We start from the raw sequence: 18,877 nt of genomic DNA on the forward strand, positions 1-18,877 counted from the left end.
AAAAAAAATCCTGCCACCTGCATTCTTAAGAAGATCATTGTGATACAAAGATTACATTTCTAAGGGTATCGCATACAGAAGTGGAAAAATAGAGGATTCCCTTTCTTCTTTTATTATGCAAATAAAGCTTTCCAAATATTCACCAAGGACTTTAGTCAGACCCTAAAGGGGAAATTTACCCTAGATAGAAACTGATATTGGAAGATGATCCAGCAGATTTCAGGCTACCTGTAATATCTCCAGCCTTGAACTCCAGAAGAGAACAAGGCCAGAGTATCTGACTAGCAATTCAGTGAAATACCTCACTGCTCTGCAAGGACAGTTTCCTACTACTTTTAAGTTTTGCAAAATGCAGACTTCATACCTGATTTAAATAAAGTAGAATAAAAGCAGGACACAAGGAAAAACTTGTCTGACAAATGATCAGTCTGAGACAGGTACTATAATCAGAAACAGATTATGAACATACCAGTTTATGTCATGAAGTGGTCACAACCTTCATGTAGGTTAAACAGCAGCTTCTGGATTTACTTAAGATCCCAGAATATGGAAAAGGAAAGTGATTTTAAGTTTCTGATAAAGTTAAAAATATTACAAATTTTTAGCTTTTATTGAAAATTAAATATATTAGCAAAAGCAAGATTTAAGAAATATTTTACAAATGATTTACATACAAGAAAGCCAGTATCAGACATATTCACAAATATGCAAACCTTTAATTACAAAAAGTACCTATTGGCAGCATGATGCTAACCTTGCCACTGCAGTGTGCTCTACTATTTATATGAATAAGGCATAGAACTCACATTTGCACCAACTTAAAAAGTTCAAATAAAACTTTAAGCTTTTGAATCCTGGAAGCACAATCCCCGACAGACACACGCACACTTAACATTTCTTCTTCTAAGCTCTACAAACTAAGTGTGTGCTCTGGAAGAATAGTCTGAAAAGCCCAGTAGAAATGTAACTGGTACTAGCATTTAGATTTCAGTTTCCTCTTTAAAATGTACAGGCCTAGGTATGTAAACCATATTCACAGTTTTAAGTATTTTTAGACAGAAGTACCTTTTTTTTCTGCATTTGTTCCTTAAAGTTGGCTCTCAGCTCAGCATACAGTTCATGTCACTTGTTTTGTGATGCATACCTTTACAAGATAACTTAAAAAAATCTGTGCCATATTCATGGTCAAGTTAGTTAAACAAGAGTAGTAATAACTGTGACATTCAATACTGTATTTCAAATATTTGTGCAAACAGCAAAAAAAGTTGTTTGAGGCAAACATTTGCAAAACCTTTATTACCTCCTCAATGTTGTAAACTTGGACTGTCAGCCTTAAGTCCTGCACTTCCACAGCTTAGAAAAGTCAATTCCTAAAACGATCAAGTCTCAAAAAGGTTCTTTTCTACATAGTGCAAATTTTAATGTAGATAACGTGAAAAACGTATCTAGCTGGATTGACTCTGTGCAATAGTCAGTGGTCTTCTCTCATAGCTGAAGAACATGTGCATCCAATGAACCATGTGGTTCAGGAAGCCAGGAGGGTGGAGAGAAAAAACGGTTCCATTACACTTCTCAAACCAGTGCTAGATGTGCAAAGGCAGCAAAAATTCCAGCTGCTACTACAACCAGAACAGAGTAACTTTTCAGGAAGACCCAGGCGGTTAGTCACTTGGACTGGTCTCTAGAAAAATAGGTGAGTATATGTTGGATTTTTATCAGTCGGTCTTTTAAAGACATCATGGAGAGAACTGACAGCTGGTACCTGGGATCTACTGGGAGAACAGCTAGAAGCCACCAACACCAAGCAGGACCATTGGGCATTGCCTAGAAATAAAACATAAACTGGTTACCAATAAACAATGTCGTACAGTTGACTACCATGGAGACATCAAAAGACAAAGTCATCAATGACCAAGACTTCTTTAAAGATTGATATAACTGAGAAGTCAAATGAAGTACACTTAAACTAATCTTCTAAAGCAGTAATTTTTAAGACAACATAGGAAGCTCATAGATTCCTTGGGAAAAGATGGCTAAGTGCAAGACAGCCACCCAATGACAAATCTCCCTGATAAAAATTAAATCTAATTCTTGTCATGCTGTTCTTAAGGCTTGAATATTCTTGAAGCCTAAAGTTTTCGTTGTAATTACTTTTATTTGATGGACTTCTCTGTCACCTCCCAATTCCACTCCCTTCTCATTACCTTCTAGACAGAGCGGGACTACTTAGTAAGTTTCTTCTAAGCAGTAAAAACTGTAACTTTTTCCTATGCTTTAATTACCAACAGCAACCATTAGATGTCAGGCCTTGAACTGGATTTAATACTCCTCAGTAGAGGTCCTACTACTGCAGAGAATATTAAGTACCTCAAGTGTTTTGCAAAATTGTTACTGGTAGTGGTACACTCCAGGATAACATTTCCTCACTTGCAGCTGTTGCCACACAGCCGACACATTTGTGTCCTATTATAAATCTCAAGTACACACCCACAGTATTGCTACCCTGCTAATTATACTGGTTTTGCACATGTATCCCTCTTTACTAGTATGCTGTTTTAAATCTATTTTTATTCAATTGTTCTAAAAATCCCTTCTGACTTCGTGCACTGGCCTCTACAGCATCTACAGTTCCCTCAGACAGGTTAATGTGGTGAGAACCCACAGAATAGGGGGGCCAAAGTCCTGTATACTTTAAACCATCTAACAATACTGCAAAACTCCCAAACCCTTGTCATCTTAAAAAATTTCTTATCATTACAGTCCTGTAATGACATCCAGTTACCTAAACCTAAGGTTTAGGTACAGGGCCTCATCACTAACAAATGAGAAAGCCCTTAAGACCTTGTCACTCGAAAGCACGGATACACAGGCCGGTATTGGATGGGTTCCTGCTTGGTGTGCGGGACCTGCCCTGTGCTCTGCTCTGCACTGCAACCAACAACGCCTCCCTGACGGCCCCACAGCAGATGCTGCAGAACAGTGACCAGAACAACCCTCTGCACCAGCCAGATAAAAATCTAAAACCTTTGGAATGACAACTCACCTGTGATTTCACCTGGACCTCAAGAGCCGGACACTTTAAGGACATTACTACCAAAAGCAAATGCTGCCTCTGATAGTTTTAAATGTTACCTCTGATAGTTTTTAAGTTGGTTGTTTGTCACGTTCAAGTTGTAAGTTATAAATAATTAGCCTGCAGCATGCCACCCAGTAAAATTGTGCCTTTGATAACTCCTAGACATGATCATAACATTTTTGATAAGACACAACAATAGCTAGAAAGATCAGGCTTGTCAAGTTTAGTGAAGAACTACATTCTCCTTGTACTGTGTTTGCTGTCCTTTCTGCAAAGGCCCCTGCAGAGGGATAATAAACACAGTTTTTATATTTTGGAAACAGAAAGGGGGAACTATAACAGCAAACAGCTGGACTGTGAGGCTCACAGACTCCTAACTTTAACCTGGTAAGCCTAGAGAGGGCACTGAGAGGAGGAGGGATCTGGCTACAGAGAGCGGGTGCCAGCTAGTCCCTGATGAGAACGTAAGCAGGTAGCTATTGGCACTGAGGTGGGCAGTAACCAAACCCGAGTCACTCAGGTTTGAATGTGGAGTGTTTGAATAACCTGTATAAGAGCTGTGCATGCCATTAAAGCTCCCTCTGGCGCATGAACTCCCATGCTGTGTTGTCTCTCTGTCTCCCCCGGCCATGACAGGTAAATACAGTTTCACAGAGGTATGTAGCACATGGGTGAGGGACAAGCTCCCCTAAGATCCCAATTCACATAAAACTCTGCTTTGAAAACCAAGTCTGATGTATTTTTAAATGTTACTTTTCTACAGCCTCCACTCCCTCAGGATCTCACGTTCATTAATTGTTCATAATAACTATCAAAACGGATTGCTGCAGCTAGTTTCTTAAGAAACATTTGTCAAATGCTAGCAGCTGCAGCAGTTTATGGCACTAGCTCAGAAAGGAGGAACATGTTATTTGTCATCACTTCTTTGACAAAGGTAACTGCCTGCATGTGGCAGATTGTTTCTTTACTTTCACAGGGAGAAAACAGAGAGCTTTTTCATTTTGAATTCTAACAACTTTACTAAACTAATAGTTTAACTGTTACTGGAACTTAAGAGTGTTTTCAGTTTACTGGTTTTATTTCCACATCAGCATATCATCCTTTCCTGGAGAAACTGCTGACCAGTGACAGAATTGCTTTTTGTTGCTCATTTTAAGAAAAACAAGGTGCAAGCCTTATTGTCTTTGAAGCTGGAAAAAATAGTGGTTTTTTGTTTTTTTTTTTAATACTTAGCAGTTGGTAATAGGGCTTTTATTTTTAGAAATAAGGATTTAATAATGAATATTAAATGATGTCTCACCTGTATATTTTCCTCCCTGTCAGGCATTGGTCCAAAGTGCTGAAGAATTTGAGTGCGAAATTTGTTTCTTAAGTTTTGGAACCAACTGCAGGCCTGATTGTAAACGAAATTGTGCAGCTCTCTCAATTTCTTTAGTTCTTCATCAGCAACCTGTAGGAGGAAGGTTGTGAAAATATGATTGTGATAAAGAAACAATTAAGAGGTTTAAGCTAAAATCAAAAAACACTCAACTATATTTAGATACATTTCTTGTGTTCTCCGTAGCCTTGACTGCTATTGACTGAATGGTAAATAAGTATTTTGATATTTTTAAAGTTACAGCTTCAAACTATTGTTGAAAAAAAAAACCTATGGTTTTCTTATTTGTTTTATAGTAATAAAAAAAAAAAAAAAGCTAGCTTCTAGGGACCTAAAAATTTGAAAGAGAGCTTTCCAGAAAAAATCAGGCAAAAATCTTGATATATTAATACTAGTAAGTATTTAGACATCATTCTGCATACCTTAACATCTTCCAAATATTCAATGTCTGCAGTGCAATAACCATCTTTCATCCCTCTCCGTAAAACTCTAAATCTCTTTCCACCAATTGTATCAACAACAGAACGTCCATCAGGTAGAAAATGAACGTTCCTAATTTGCAGCATGCAACCATAATCTGCAAAACTAAAAAGAGACCTTGTCAGTAATGCAATTACTCACTTCTGAAAAGATGCTTTTTGAAATTAAAATGACAAAAAGATGGAAGCTTAGAATTAGGATGTAAACCTACCCATTTTGAGAATCACTTATGCACATCCCAAACTGTTTCGTTCCAGTTTCCATACTCCTGCGAATCATGAGTCGGTATCTTGGCTCAAATACATGTAGAGGACAAGGCACAGTAGGATATGCCATAGTGCAAACAAACATTGGAACATTCTTGGTCAAGCTTCAAGAGAACATAAAAAGAAATATACACCTTCAAAATCTGAACATTGAGCTATGCCGAGACAAAATATTTTTTTCAGTATGTCTGCTATATTTGAGGTCATAAAGCACACTTTTCAAAGTCAGAACATGTAGAAAGTTTAATGAATGATAACCCCATATACTAGTAACAGTGGCTGCAAACCTATGTACTGATTTGCATATATACTGGACAGTAAGACTCACTGCTATCTACGTAGTGAGTACCTAGTCAGTGAATAAAGGCCTCTGTTTTGGGGTGGGAGTGTCAGCTGCTTTTTCATTTTTGCTTTAGGTTGCGCTATAAAAACAATTAAGCCCTCAGAGACACAGTTTTCCTGTAAGTAAAAGATGTACTAGTAACTACACAGTAGCTAGGTCACTGTTTAGATTATTTTCAAGGAGGGACTCCAGATCACAAGATGTAGCCCAGTGTATAATTTGCACCTTGCAATATGCCAAAGCAGACATAACTGAAAAACAAAGTATTTTTTAATCCTATTTTATCAAGTATGTATAGTTGATAGTAGATACAATAAAGTTATCATTAAAACATTACTTGGTTTTTAATTTTAATGCCTTTCAGACTATAAAACCTAAATAAACTATAAATAGGTTGCAGGAGCTATAATGTTAAATAGTTTTCCAGCATTCATATCTACAATACATGATGCTCTATGTATTTGAAGAACTCTCTATGAGATAAACATGTTTACAAAAAATCCCAAAAACTTTTATTACATTTATCTGTGTAAGATTAATGTCTAGCATTAATTACTTTGCAAGAAATTCAAGTCTCTGAGACTCTGAAGTCAAATGAAGACAATTTCATTAACAGCAGCAAAACTAAAACCAAAGCTCCCTGACAGTGCACTCAGAAAGAGGAATGGAAGGGGAAACATGCTTCATAGAATCATAGAACAGCCCTAAGTTGGAAGGGACCTTTAAGATCATCTAGTTCCAACCCCTCTGCCATGGGCAGGGACACCTTCCACTAGATAGGTTACTCAGAGCCTCATCCAACCTGACCTGACCAACCTAGTGACCTTCTCAATGATGGAGTTACAAGGGAAGGGCTACAGATATCATTTTATCTGTAAAGAATTCCCCTCAATGTCCTCTCCAAAATGAAGAGAGATGAATTTGATGGGTGGGCTGTTAAATGGATAATAAAGGGTTGGATAGTTGCACCCAGAGGGTAGAGATCAATGGCTCAGAGTCCCAGTGACCAGAACCAGGGGTCTATACTGGGACCAGCACTGTTTAATGTCTTCATCAATGACACAGACAAAGGGATCCACTGCATCCTCAGCAAATTTGCTGATGATTCCAAGCTGAGTGGTGTGGATGGCACAACTGAAGGATGGGATGATGTCCAGAAGGACCTGGACAAGCTTCATACTTCTTCTTGCACCCATAATATACCACAGTTAATGACTATAAAAATAATAAAATATTTCTAAAATGGATATCCATATTAATTTCTCAAATTTTTCAAGACAGGAAGCTTACTTGGAGTGTTCTGCAGTTTCTTCAGCATGAATTCTTTTTCTCTCAAATAATTCATCAGACAAATATTTCATTATTAACTCCTCCAGCAGTTCTGTGATACTGTATTTTCTGCTTGCAAGGTACTGTAAACAATTAAAAAATTATTTTAATGTATCTTAACAAAAGGCTTGATAAAAGGGAGATTTTTTATAAAAATATGATCTATAAAATGTGACAAAACTCATGAAAGCTTAAAGCTCTAAAGTTTTTATGTTTCATTAATTAAAACCTAATGATACTCTAATATTTGAAAATTAGATTCTCTGTGTAAGTTCTTAGTGCCTGACAATTTGAATGTCTAACTCAGTTTGTATCTCTATGCTCACCAGAGACAGAACTGACTTCCCAGGATATACAGCAATAGCAATAGGAATAGTGTATAGTAATCACAGAGAGGTTTAACTGAATAGACACTGAAGTTTACAAATATGCAGGATTGAATTACACCACTGAAGCAAACGGTCACAGAAACAAAACCTCTAAGACCCTGAGACCCTTTTCCATTCTAGCAGTAATCCATAGCCCAAGCAAATCCAAGTTGTTGGGTTCAAGAGAAACAGCTTTTAAAATGATACAGTATTTGTACTTGTGAGCTTTATTGAGAAACAATACCTCTTTCAAACTCTCCTTACAGAGTGGACACTGTGGAGCATGATCTAAACACCGTTCCAAACAACCTTTGCAAAAAGTATGTCCACAAGGGGTTGTTACTGGCTCAAAGAATAGCCTGAAACAAAATTATTAGACATTAGATGTCATGTCTAGTGTGTGTTTTTCCAAAAATGTCAGTCATTAATCTCTTGAATTTTTAGGACTAGTTATGTTATAACAAAGTAAAGAAACAATTAGTCCCAAGGCTCCTTATTCTACTTTTTCCTCTATACTGCAGTTTGTTTCCATTTACTGCAACACTTGTTGTTTTGTTTTCTGATGAAGCTGGACACATTCCAAAACTCTAGGTAACTAAACATTTACCACAATATACAAAGATTTTGGTCTCCTTACAGAGATTCACAATACACAGAATTATGTGATTCTTTGAGAAACTGTTGTTTTAACAGCAGTATTACATATTAATAACATAACTATGAATAGTTAAGTACACACCGTATGTTTTATGGTAATTATTCTAAAAATCAAGATTATTCAGTAAGATTTTCAAATACAACCTACAAGGTTCACAATGCAAGGCTATGCTTCTAAGCATTAACCTTCCCAAAATAAGTTTTATTGATTGAAGAACCCCTAACATTTAATCACAAAAGATCCTGTCCTTTGATGGTGACCAGTTAACACTGCCAAGTTTAACTAAAAAGGTAACTGGATTAAAACAGTCCTACAGTATATAGCATTGTAGCAAGTGACATTTAAATACACATTTAAGTGCAGGGATAGCGAAAAGCTGCAAATTATTGACTGATATCAGAACTCAACAACTTACAAGTACCTCCGTTTGTACCTGTAACACATATGCAACCAAGCATCTGTAGCTAATATTGAATCAAGGACAAAATCTTACCTCATACATAGAGAGCACTCAAAATCTGATACATCAATCAAATCCCCTGGGATTGCTCCAAAAGCCAGTGTTATGTCCCTTTTTGTACTTTCTAAGGAAAAGCAGAAGATACTTCTTCAAACAAAGCCACAAGGCAGTAAATACTTCAAATTTCACAGTAATTGACTGTTTACCTCCTTGCTTTTTGTGTTTGTTTCTTCCATCTTCACATACAACTGTATCCTGTTCTGAAAAGGAAAGCTTTCTTTTTAACAAAGCACCTTTTCCTTGGCCAGACAGGAGGGGTTCAGAAGACACTCTCTTTAAGCCATCTTCCTTGGCAAGGTCTTTTGTTGAGTTAAGAGCATGGGCAGACTGTGCACGATTTAAGCCTCCACTCACAGGCTCCAGTACATCTGATCCCCCTAAACTCTGTAACAGTAAGATGAACCAAATTGTATTCTAAGAGTAACACAAATCTAAGTATGTGAGACATGACTGTGCAAAGATATATAAGCCAAACTGATACTCACAGTTAGTGGGTACCTATTAGTTAATTAAAAAAATTTCTAAGTCAACATGGTACTTAAATTTGTTTAGCATTAAAAATTCAAAAATCTTCACCCACTTCAAACAGAACAAAAATTGTATTTCATCTGCTTCAAAAAAAATAATTGTATTTCTCTTTGTCTTGAAGTCCCTAATGTCAAACTTCAGTACCTTCTAATACTGTATTTATTGCTCATTCTAGTAATTACAAATAATGAGGAGTATAGAATTAGGAGTTTTAACACTACAAGTGAAAATAAATTACTTCTAAACCACGCTTCTTTTCCTCCAATTTATCCAATTGCATAAAATCAGTATTTACACTTAAAAGTATGATAAATCAGGCTATTAGTACATCTGATATATACACATCAGTCAACCACAGAAGTTACTGTAGAGTTTTTATTACCTGTGGAGGACAAAGCTGTAAGTTGCAGTAAGATGCAGTCACCTCAGAACCATGTATAAAAGGTTTATTTCTAATATGGGGTGAATTCCAAGCAGATTCCTTCAGACTCTCACCTAACTTCTCTGGTGACAAAACATCACACAATATCTAGAAAAAATGGCTCAATGTTAATAACAACGAAAAAGAATCCAGACATACCTTTGTTTAAAATTTACATATCAAAAACTAAGAAGGTAATCTACATGAAGTTATTCTCGTGAACATATCTTTATTCAAACAGTAACTGTGAAGGCAGAGTTGAAAACAAACAGAAACCTACACACCTACATTGCTAAAGAAATTTATCTAGAAATCTTTTCTACTACAAGTCAAACAGAGTTAGATGCTATCAATTCAGTATTATGCAGCTTTTCAATGTAAATTTTTATTATCATAGGAAAAACTTTTGTGCTCTGGGTACAGAGGGTTTCAACTTGGAAAATTTCACTTGTTGCCTGCTTTCCAGTAACTTCGAATGCACCTGTACTTTTCAAGATGTATGTAAAACATGTACATTGGGACTAACTCTTCAACATAGTATGATTTATGAAATATCTTAAAAGGAATCTGCCACCTAAACGTGTTTTCTGTATGTAAAGAAGATTTTAGATGCTCAAAATCTATCATAATGGGAGTTTCATAAATGAGTCAAGTCAGAGATAGGAATCTAGTATCATAAATAAAATTACCTTTTCTACTTCTAGCTTGGCTGGAAGAAAGTCCTCATCAAGGGCTAAGCACTGTAGAAACAGTTGTAAGGCATCTCCTACAAAGCCAGAGTCTTGCAGAACTTTTCCTTTCTGAAAGTAGACCTGAGAAACAGATACCACAAAGATATTTGTAGAGAATAGGGGGAACTGCAGTATTGATCTTACAGGCATTGCAACAGTGTTAGAATCAGAACCTTCCATGACAGAAAGAATGCAGCTTTAACAAATTTGAACTGTGCACAGTGTGCATGATACACATCCCTTACAGTGTTTGAGAAGAGTCGTGGGATAGGTTGGTGCAAGTCTTCTTCCAACTAACTTGTTTTGTCTTATATAAAGGGTTAAAAATCTCACTAGTGCTGAATTCATAGCCCTTAATTTGCCTCTTCTGTGAGCATTTGGAAAGGAAGAAGAGGGACAGGAAATGCAAATTATTACATAACCTCACACAACAGCTTACAGAATACTTTTTTTGCCCTCTCTTTCATTAAAAGCCTTATGGTTCCAACCTTCAGAAGGGTGAATACAAATAAAACAATCCACACAACTGCTCACCCCTTACATACATCTCAACATATAGTCTTAAAATAAAACAATGTGCTCTCAGAATTAATTGCTTCTTCAAACTACATTTTATGCTTGAACACTGGACACCAGCTAGGAGGAAAAAAAAAAAAATCTGTGTATTGTTTTCTTTGAAAGAAAAAAAAGAGGGAGGAAAGACTACCGGATTTCGCTGAACCTACTCAAAAGTAGATGACATTGAAATAAGAATTTATCTCAACTTTTAAAAGCTGCACTGACAGTAACAGAAATAGTTAAGTTAGATAAAACCAATAGGTATCAAAAAAAGTTTAAACAACAATATCTATTTGTATATAGGAATATGGATAATGGACCAAAAATTAAACTTAAAAAACAAACAAATAAACAAAAAAAGCCCAACAACACAAAACAAAACAACCAAAAAAGACTCTACCAAACCCAAGAATGCAGTTTCTACAGAATGACTGATAGTACGAACAGTAACATCTGTTCAACTAGACTGTCAGATAAGGACACACAATCTTTGATGGATTCGGGCAGCTTCCTTTAAGATGAATTCTGAAGAAGGGAAGTTTGCTCGTCCTCCTCTTACAGACAGTTTGTTTTCCTACAGAGGTAAGGATTGTTATAGGAATACATCCATCAAACCAAGCTCAGTTAAGTGAAGTGACACTTCTTTCCAAACATACAGAAAAAAGTAGACAGTACTATGAACACTGAGAACAGAAAAGCAGGAGGCTTTATGAATTCGCAGTAGCCACGGAATTGCTGAACACAGGAGAAACAAGATCTCCCTTGTGTGGCAAGATCTTACTGCTCCTGCTGAGTTCAGAGTTTAGACAGTGTAACAACATGCATTCTGAAGACCACAGACTCCCCAGCTGCCTGTATTAATTGTAAAGCTCAGTTCCCAGTGAGTTTATTTAGGCTTTTTGAAGATAAACTTTTCAAGCTAAAACAGCACTGTCCCTCTGTTAACAAAAATTAACAACTAAACAAAACAAGCCCCAAACCCCAGCTGCTACAAGTTACATCACCATGAACTATTCCAACTCTCAGTGTATTTGTCAACCAGCTCTAACCTGCCATACTCACCAGGAGCCTGTCTGATACAAGTTAACTATTTTAAAGATTACTTTTAGGATTTTGCGTGTCTTAAGAGACAACATTTAAAGTAGCTGGCCTAAGTTTTTAAATCAATGCAAATATAATTTGGAATTTATTAATTTTACAAACACAATATTGAGAAATGATTATTCATACCCACTTACCTCTGGCCAATTTGGCATTTTGGAAATAACAAAATTTAGATCTTCTATGGCTGTTTTATATTCTTGGAGGCCAACATATGACTCAGCTCTGTAAATTCTTAGCATCAAGTCACTGGAATCTGCAGACAGAAATTAGGTAAAATCTTTTAAAAGTAAGAATTTTGTAATTTTTAATTAAATTTGCTTTCATAGTGATATGTCATAATTAGGTAAAATCTTTTAAAAGTAAGAATTTTGTAATTTTTAATTAAATTTGCTTTCATAGTGATATGTCATAATTACAATTTTTTGTACAATTCTTCCAAAATTAGTGGAGAACCTTCTCCCTCACTCCCTGTGTTTGGCTAACAAAAGTGGCAGTAATTCCCAGTTTATGTCTCCTAAACTAAGGAACAAATTTTGGAACATGATGTATCTTGCAGCAACAAGAAAATTTATTTTCAACTACTGAACAGAGAGGCTCAAAAAGCACTGCTCAGTACTGCTGGGACAACAATAATTGAGGACTAAATAAACTTTATCTTTACAGTATAACCAATCAAAACCACAGAAACCTGGGAATACACCACACTTGTATTAAAAGCCTAAGTATTACAAAGTTTGATTTCAAATACCCAAGTCTTTCTACAGACTGCAATTTGTTTTTATAGTGCTTGACCCCTTCTGACAATGGCTGGAGATGCCACTGTGGCATCCATCTGGGAGGTACCAGAACCAGGCCTTATCACTATGTGATAAAAACAGATAGAAAATTCCAGAAAGCCTTTAGCATCAGTTGGCAGCCCTGTTTTAAGGAGTTGTAGTAGTGGAACTCTAGAGTGGGAAAAAAGCAGGATGTGTTCAGTGAGACCAAATTCCCATGTCAGACATATAGTATTTTGCACTTGCAGTACAGCAACCTCTAAATGGGAAGGAAACCCATCTCCTTGCCACTAAAACAACAGTTTTGTAACACAACTAATTGCAGTTGCTGCTTGGAAAAAAAATGCCAGAACACTGTTTTGATCTTAATTGTTTTTTAAAATAGACCTGATTTTGATTGAATAAGATAAACTAGTCAAAGGTTGGTCTACCGTAAACAATACTAAAATCAAATAGTTCTTTAAGTTTGTTTCAAAAAAGGCTTGGAGGCTATCATTTCAATTTAAAAAAATCTTAGTTTATTCTAGATGTCTAGTATAACTTCTCATAAATTTCCAACATTAGCCTGTTCTACAGTTAGGAGACATACTGGTCAATATTCCCATAGATTGTAACACACTGCTTTGTATTTAGATTCCCAATGCTATATGTAAAAAGATCTTAATGTAAAAGAAAGGGTCAAGAAAATCAGAGAAGAATTAAATTAGCTGAAAGTAGAGTGTCTCCCTGATTTGTCTTTCTTTTGAGTTGATGGTTCCCCCTCAAACACAAATATTGCCAAAGCCAGTTTGTTTCATTTTCTCATTCCACATAATAAAATGGTTGTTTTAACTGAATTCCGGGACACTCTTTTTGTCTGAGTAAAATACAAATTCTGCAAGCAGAACAACTCTGAAGCCTGGTTTCCTGCAGCTGTGTTTGGTGTCTGCTATAGCCTAGCAAGGTAAGAGCTTAGATTAAACTCTTCAGATAGTTTTTAGTGTTGTACTTGACTCTTTGATGTCCAACAGAGTCAGTAGCAAATCGAACTCCTTTGTCCAGAGGCAGCAGTAAGTGCAGGTCTTTGTTCTCTGATAAGCTGCCTATTTGCACAGAATCAGAGGAAGCTCATCTGTTTCTGCCTTTCAAGTGCAGAACATGACCTGAGGAACTCCGAGCCTTTTTTCCTAGGGGGAAAACGAGGGCTAGTTCAAAGATAAATATGTGAGTTCAAGTGTACAGCAGGTGGGCACTTTACCCACTTTTTTTTCCCAAAAGAAATGCATGATTCCAACTGAACTAATACAAAACAAAGAGTTTAGCTGAGATCCCAACTTTGCTGCTGAAGATACAGTCATTGAATGATCAATAGATATGACAAACTGGGCCTGAATATTCAGAAGACCAAAGGCAGATGATTACTAGTAGTGTTTCTCAAAGCTTAGTACTGGGGCCAATCTTTTTAATATCTTCATCCATGATCCAGACAAGGGGATAGAGTGCACCAAAAGTTCATAAACGACAAAAGTTGCGTGGGACTGTTGACCTGCTGAAGGACAGGATGCTTCTGCAGGGGGATCTGGATAGACTCAATCAATGAGCCAAGGCTATTGGTTTGAGGTTTAGCAAAGCCAAATGCTGGGTCCTGCACTTTAGTCACAACAACCCCCTGCAGTGCTACAGACTGGGATAAAAGTGGCTGAAAAGCTGTTCAGTGGCAAATGATCCAGGGAATGCTGTTCAACAGCAGCTGAACATGAGCCAGTGTGTGCTCAGATAGCCAGGAAAGCCAAAGACATCCTGGCCTGTAGAAGGATTAGTGTGGCCAGCAGGACCAGGACAGTGATTGTCCCCCTGTACTCAGCACTGGTGAGGACATAGCTCAAGTGTATGAACTGTGTCCAGTTCTGAGCCCTTCACTACAAGAAGGACATTGAGGGGCTGGTGCAGGTCCAGGGAAGGGCAATGAAGCTGGTGAAGGGTCTGAGTTTAGTCAGGAGAAGTCTCAGGTGGTACCTTATCACTCTTTACAACTACCTGAAAGGAGGCTGTAGACAGTTGTGGGGCGGTTGGCTCTCTCTTCTTCCAGGTAACAAGCAACATAATGAGAGGAAATGGTGTCAAGAGAGGTTTAGTATGGGTATCAGGGACTATTTTTTCACTGAAAGGATTGTCAGGCATGGGAATAGACTGCCCACAGCAGAGTTAAATTCCCTGGTGGAATTTAAAAATATGTAGATATGGCATTTAGGGACAGGAGTGATAGACTCAGCACTCAGATGGCTGGATTAATGATATGAGAGATATTTTCCAACCTAAATAATTCTCTGTTTTTATCTAAATTTATAAGACTTTTTAAACCACAACTTAATTTCTAGGCTTTGTTACAATGAAAAACAATTTTGCAATGTTTCAGCATATATTTTAATGTTTTTCAGCTAAAGTTTTGAGTCTTTGGCTCAAAGCAGAAACATAGCTAGTTCTAAAACTTTCAATTTCAGTGACCAAATATATTGTAAATACAGAAATCACACACTTCTAGCATCCCAAAGACAAATGATTTTAACAAAAAAATGTACTAAGTATTTGCAGCATAGAGCTGTATGTATCAATTGTTATTATTACATTAATAGGAAATTATACAAAGGTGTACACACAAGAACACATTCAATAGTCTAGAGTTTTACATTACTTCCAAAGCATCTGCTCTTATTTTAAGTATAAATATACCAATAAATGGACCACCTCTGATCTGATTCTTCATGTTTTTATACGGTTCTTAATATGCCAAATTTTTCAAAATAATATGCACATTAAAAACATTACATAGAAATAAATATTTATTAACACAGTACTACATGGCCACCCTAAAAATCAGAGCTGGAACACACAACCCTTAAGAGCCAAAAGAACTGGGCTTATTTAGCAGAAAGTAATTCCTGAAAGCGTTGGGAGAGCACAACAGCTTTTCAGAATCCAAAAGTGGGTTACCTAGAAGACTCTACTGAAGTACGCAGTAAAAAAACCAAAAGAGACAATGGTTATAAAACAAAACAATGTCAGTTAAGACTTGAAATAAGGAAAAGATTTTTCACTATGAGGATAATTAACCTTTGAGCAGATCACCCAGAGAGGCTGTGGAATTGTCAGTTTGTAGGTTTTCATGATCCAGCTGTACAAAACCTCAAGCAAACTGCTCTGATCACAGTATTTGTTCTGCTTAAACAGGAGACTGATTGCTCAACGTATCTCCTGATGTCCACTCGAGAAGGAATGAGTGAGAATCAGATCAAATTCAACCCACTAGTGGTGTGTTTCAGGACACTTGATTAAAGGCAAGCTGCACTTGTATTTTAATTTAAAAGAGCTCCTTTAACTAAGCTATTTCATTTCAGCAAGGAATATACTAGCTATATGAATGTTAACATTATTTTGGTTTTTAAAGTCACTTTTGTATAAGGGCAAATACGACTCTTTCAAATGTTTCAGAAAGAGAAGAAAGTTATGAAAAGATGCCATTTGAGTAGAGGTTTACCATCAATGACGTATTTAGGACAGATTTAAGTTTATCACAACTTTTTATCTATGTGCATTAAAAAGAAACAGATGAAGCAGCAGTAAGGAAACGCTGAAATGGAACACGAATTATTTTAAACATGAACACATTTCTTATGCTACATCTTTTCCATCTCTAAGTGTCTTCAAAATTCAAGGTTTGAAGGAACATGGAAAGTATACCAGCAGCTATTAATTTATCTATTGACCTGGAATCATCTTCAATTTGTGGTTGTGAATCCGCAGTTCTAAATTCACATAACATATGCCTACACACTGATGCCCAAAGTTCTTCAGTATCTTTTCCAGAATATGTGTAATGTTGATAATTGTAAGGATTGAAGACACAGGAAAGAACGGTACAATGGACCTTAAACTGAGCTTCTAATACTTAATTATAGCACATGTACTGAACTTGAATAATAAAATTTTGAACAAGCATCACAGCTGGTAAGTATACTCAAATTTCAAACCCATTTTGAAGCCAAAAAGAAGATGCAGATTCACATAAAAAAGAATCAAAATTCTTTCCCCATATTTAGGAATATCTAAATAATCTTCCTAAATCCATAAAAGAAAGATTAACAAAAACTGTGTAATTATTTCAGTCTTTTATTCTTTCAAAGCAGTCTTGAAACATGAAAAAGGAGCCCTGTAAACATATGTGATCAGTACTGGATTCATCAATTTTACCCTGGAAACTACTGAGATTTCTTTTTGACCTGTATGAGTCAAAGCTGTACTTCAGGAAGAAGTCTGCATCTTATAGTTTCAAGATTTAAAATCCATCTTGTATTCTTACACTTTGGAAACACCCTGGAAAATAAAGTAAAATCAATAACCAAAGCTAAACCCCTTAAAATTAGGTTGCCAAAAAGCATATAAAATAGATATTCGACTTAATCCCACCTACATTGAGAACAGTTTATTCTGGAGCTAGACCTAATGTATCTCCCCAGAACAGATTGGAAGGATTAGACTTATGCAAGCTTTTGGTTTTTTATCTCCACTGCAGACAACTGTATAAACGTAATACACTTAATCTGTAAAAATATTAATTTCTAAATTACCGAACAGAAAAAAAAAATATCCTGGTATAATTCATAACAGAACCTCCCATGTCACCAGGTGTTAAAATCCATAGTCAAATTAAAATAACGAAGGAATCCCTCGCTGGATCCATCTAGGTGTATCAATCACATAAATTTGACTCTCTATAAAGAGTAAACTTTGAAAAATTGAGCGTATCTTAGGAGTCCATGGTACCAGCCAGATTGCGACGGATATAGGATAGCCTAAAAGCGTGCCTCTACCTCCCCTCTTTGGACCCTCTTCAACACTATATAAAACTCCAACCACACCCACCTATGATGTCACTGCCATTACACAACCTGTCCCCCTCCGTGCCTGTCTGCTTATGCAACTCGGCCCGGCCTGCTGGGAATTGTCTTGGTGACACTTAAGACTGAAAATAGGTCTCTCTCTCTCAGGAAACAAGGTTAAATACACCAACGGAATTTCTCTTTGCCCGCGCACAGCGATTACCCAACACAAACCGAAGCAGAGCCCACGGACTCCTCTGTAAACAAGTCCCACAGAAGCGTGCGGGGGGAGACAGACCGCAGCCCATGCGGGACGCTCGCCCACCCCTCTGGAGTAAGCAGAAGCAGGTGTACCCCACTAGCAGGCTGGGCGCCCAACCAAGGGCCGGGCAGCCGCGCGTCCCCTCCACTCCGCTCTCCCAATGGAGAGGTTCCTCGGATCCCTTCAAACTCGAGAAAACTTCGGACGCTCTTCATCGGCACGCGTCGATGGCTGGCGGTCCCGCCGCACTCGGGGATAAGGGCGCATCCACCTACTCCACCACAGCCCCAGCCCCCCGAGCCTGCCGCCCCGGGCCGCTAGCCCGCCCCGGTCCCGCCGGGACACGGGCGGCACCGGCGGAGCCCGCGCGGCCCCGGCGGGCGGCAGGGCGGAGGAAGGGAGCGCTCCCCACAGCCTTACCTGCTCGCAGAGCCTGGTTGGCGGCGCCCAGCGCCTCTCGGAAGCGGCCCTGGGTCAGCAGCTCCTCCAGCCGAGTCCCTGCCCTCGCCCTCTCGCACTCGCCCGGGAACCACTTCTCCGCCAGCCGGTTGAGGACGACGCTGGTGCGCAGCGGGGCCGCGGCCGTGCTGGTGCCCCCCGCCGGCAGCAGCCAGTCCCGGCAGCGGCGGCAGCGGGCCCGCAGCTCCCTGCGGAGGCAGCGGCGGCAATAGGTGTGCCCGCACGGGACGGTCACCGGCTCGCCCAGGAACCTCCGGCAGCCGCAGCAGCGCAGCGGCCCCTCGGCCCCGCGCTCCCGGCCCCGGCGCGGCCCCTGCCGCAGGCGGTAGTTCAGCACCAGGCAGTCCACGAGGGTCCCGAGGCGCTGGGCTCCGCCGAGGGGGCCGAGGCACAGCGACGCCAGGGACGCGCCCACCGCTTCCTTCAGGCGGCTCGCGGGCACCAGCCGCGCCAGCGGCAGCTCCCGCTCTTCGTCCGCCCCCTCGCCGGGGCCCCCGCTGCCGCCCGGCTCCGGCGGCAGCTCCGAGCCCACGGCGGCGGCGGGAGAGGACGCTGCCATCGGCTGCGCGGCTGCGGCGAAGGGGGTGTGGCGCTCCCGCTCCGGCCGCCGGGACGGGCTCCGGGCTCGGCGCGGGCGGGGGGCGGGAGGAGGCGGGGGGAGGTTACAAAACACCGCTCCACGCGCGCGCCGCCAGCCGCGCGGTCACGTGGCGGGCCGGGGCGGGCCCGCCCGGGAGCGGCCGGCTCGGGGGCGGCGGTGCCGG

At 39.2% G+C, this 18,877-nt stretch overlaps 1 protein-coding gene across 1 annotated transcript; it reads right to left on the bottom strand.

Moving 5' to 3' along the window:
* Window positions 1-423: 423 nt before the first annotated feature.
* On the bottom strand, window positions 424-18,672 carry LONRF1 (LON peptidase N-terminal domain and ring finger 1). The gene is made up of 12 exons (XM_021555871.3): window positions 18,075-18,672; window positions 11,895-12,013; window positions 10,057-10,179; window positions 9,329-9,475; window positions 8,565-8,802; window positions 8,392-8,482; window positions 7,485-7,599; window positions 6,834-6,955; window positions 5,146-5,304; window positions 4,877-5,039; window positions 4,377-4,526; window positions 424-1,824 (listed from the first exon to the last, which is right to left on the bottom strand). The coding sequence occupies exons 1-12, from the start codon at window positions 18,670-18,672 to the stop codon at window positions 1,666-1,668; spliced, it is 2,184 nt and encodes a 727-aa protein (XP_021411546.2). The 3' UTR covers window positions 424-1,665.
* Window positions 18,673-18,877: the final 205 nt, after the last annotated feature.

The sequence above is a fragment of the Lonchura striata genome, chromosome 4 (genome assembly GCF_046129695.1).
Source record: "Lonchura striata isolate bLonStr1 chromosome 4, bLonStr1.mat, whole genome shotgun sequence".
NCBI classification, from domain to species: Eukaryota; Metazoa; Chordata; class Aves; order Passeriformes; family Estrildidae; genus Lonchura; species Lonchura striata.

What these genes read in the sequence shown, in the direction of transcription:
- LONRF1 (XM_021555871.3), bottom strand. Translation starts at nt 18,672, where the DNA reads ATGGCAGCGTCCTCTCCCGCCGCCGCCGTGGGCTCGGAGCTGCCGCCG. An exon ending in TACAGCTTTGTCCTCCACAG is followed by an intron (nt 8,803 to 9,328) that starts GTAATAAAAACT and finishes TTACTGTTACAG; the next exon opens with AGTTTAGGGGGATCAGATGT. An exon ending in GAGTGCTCTCTATGTATGAG is followed by an intron (nt 7,600 to 8,391) that starts GTAAGATTTTGT and finishes ATTTTGTTTCAG; the next exon opens with GCTATTCTTTGAGCCAGTAA.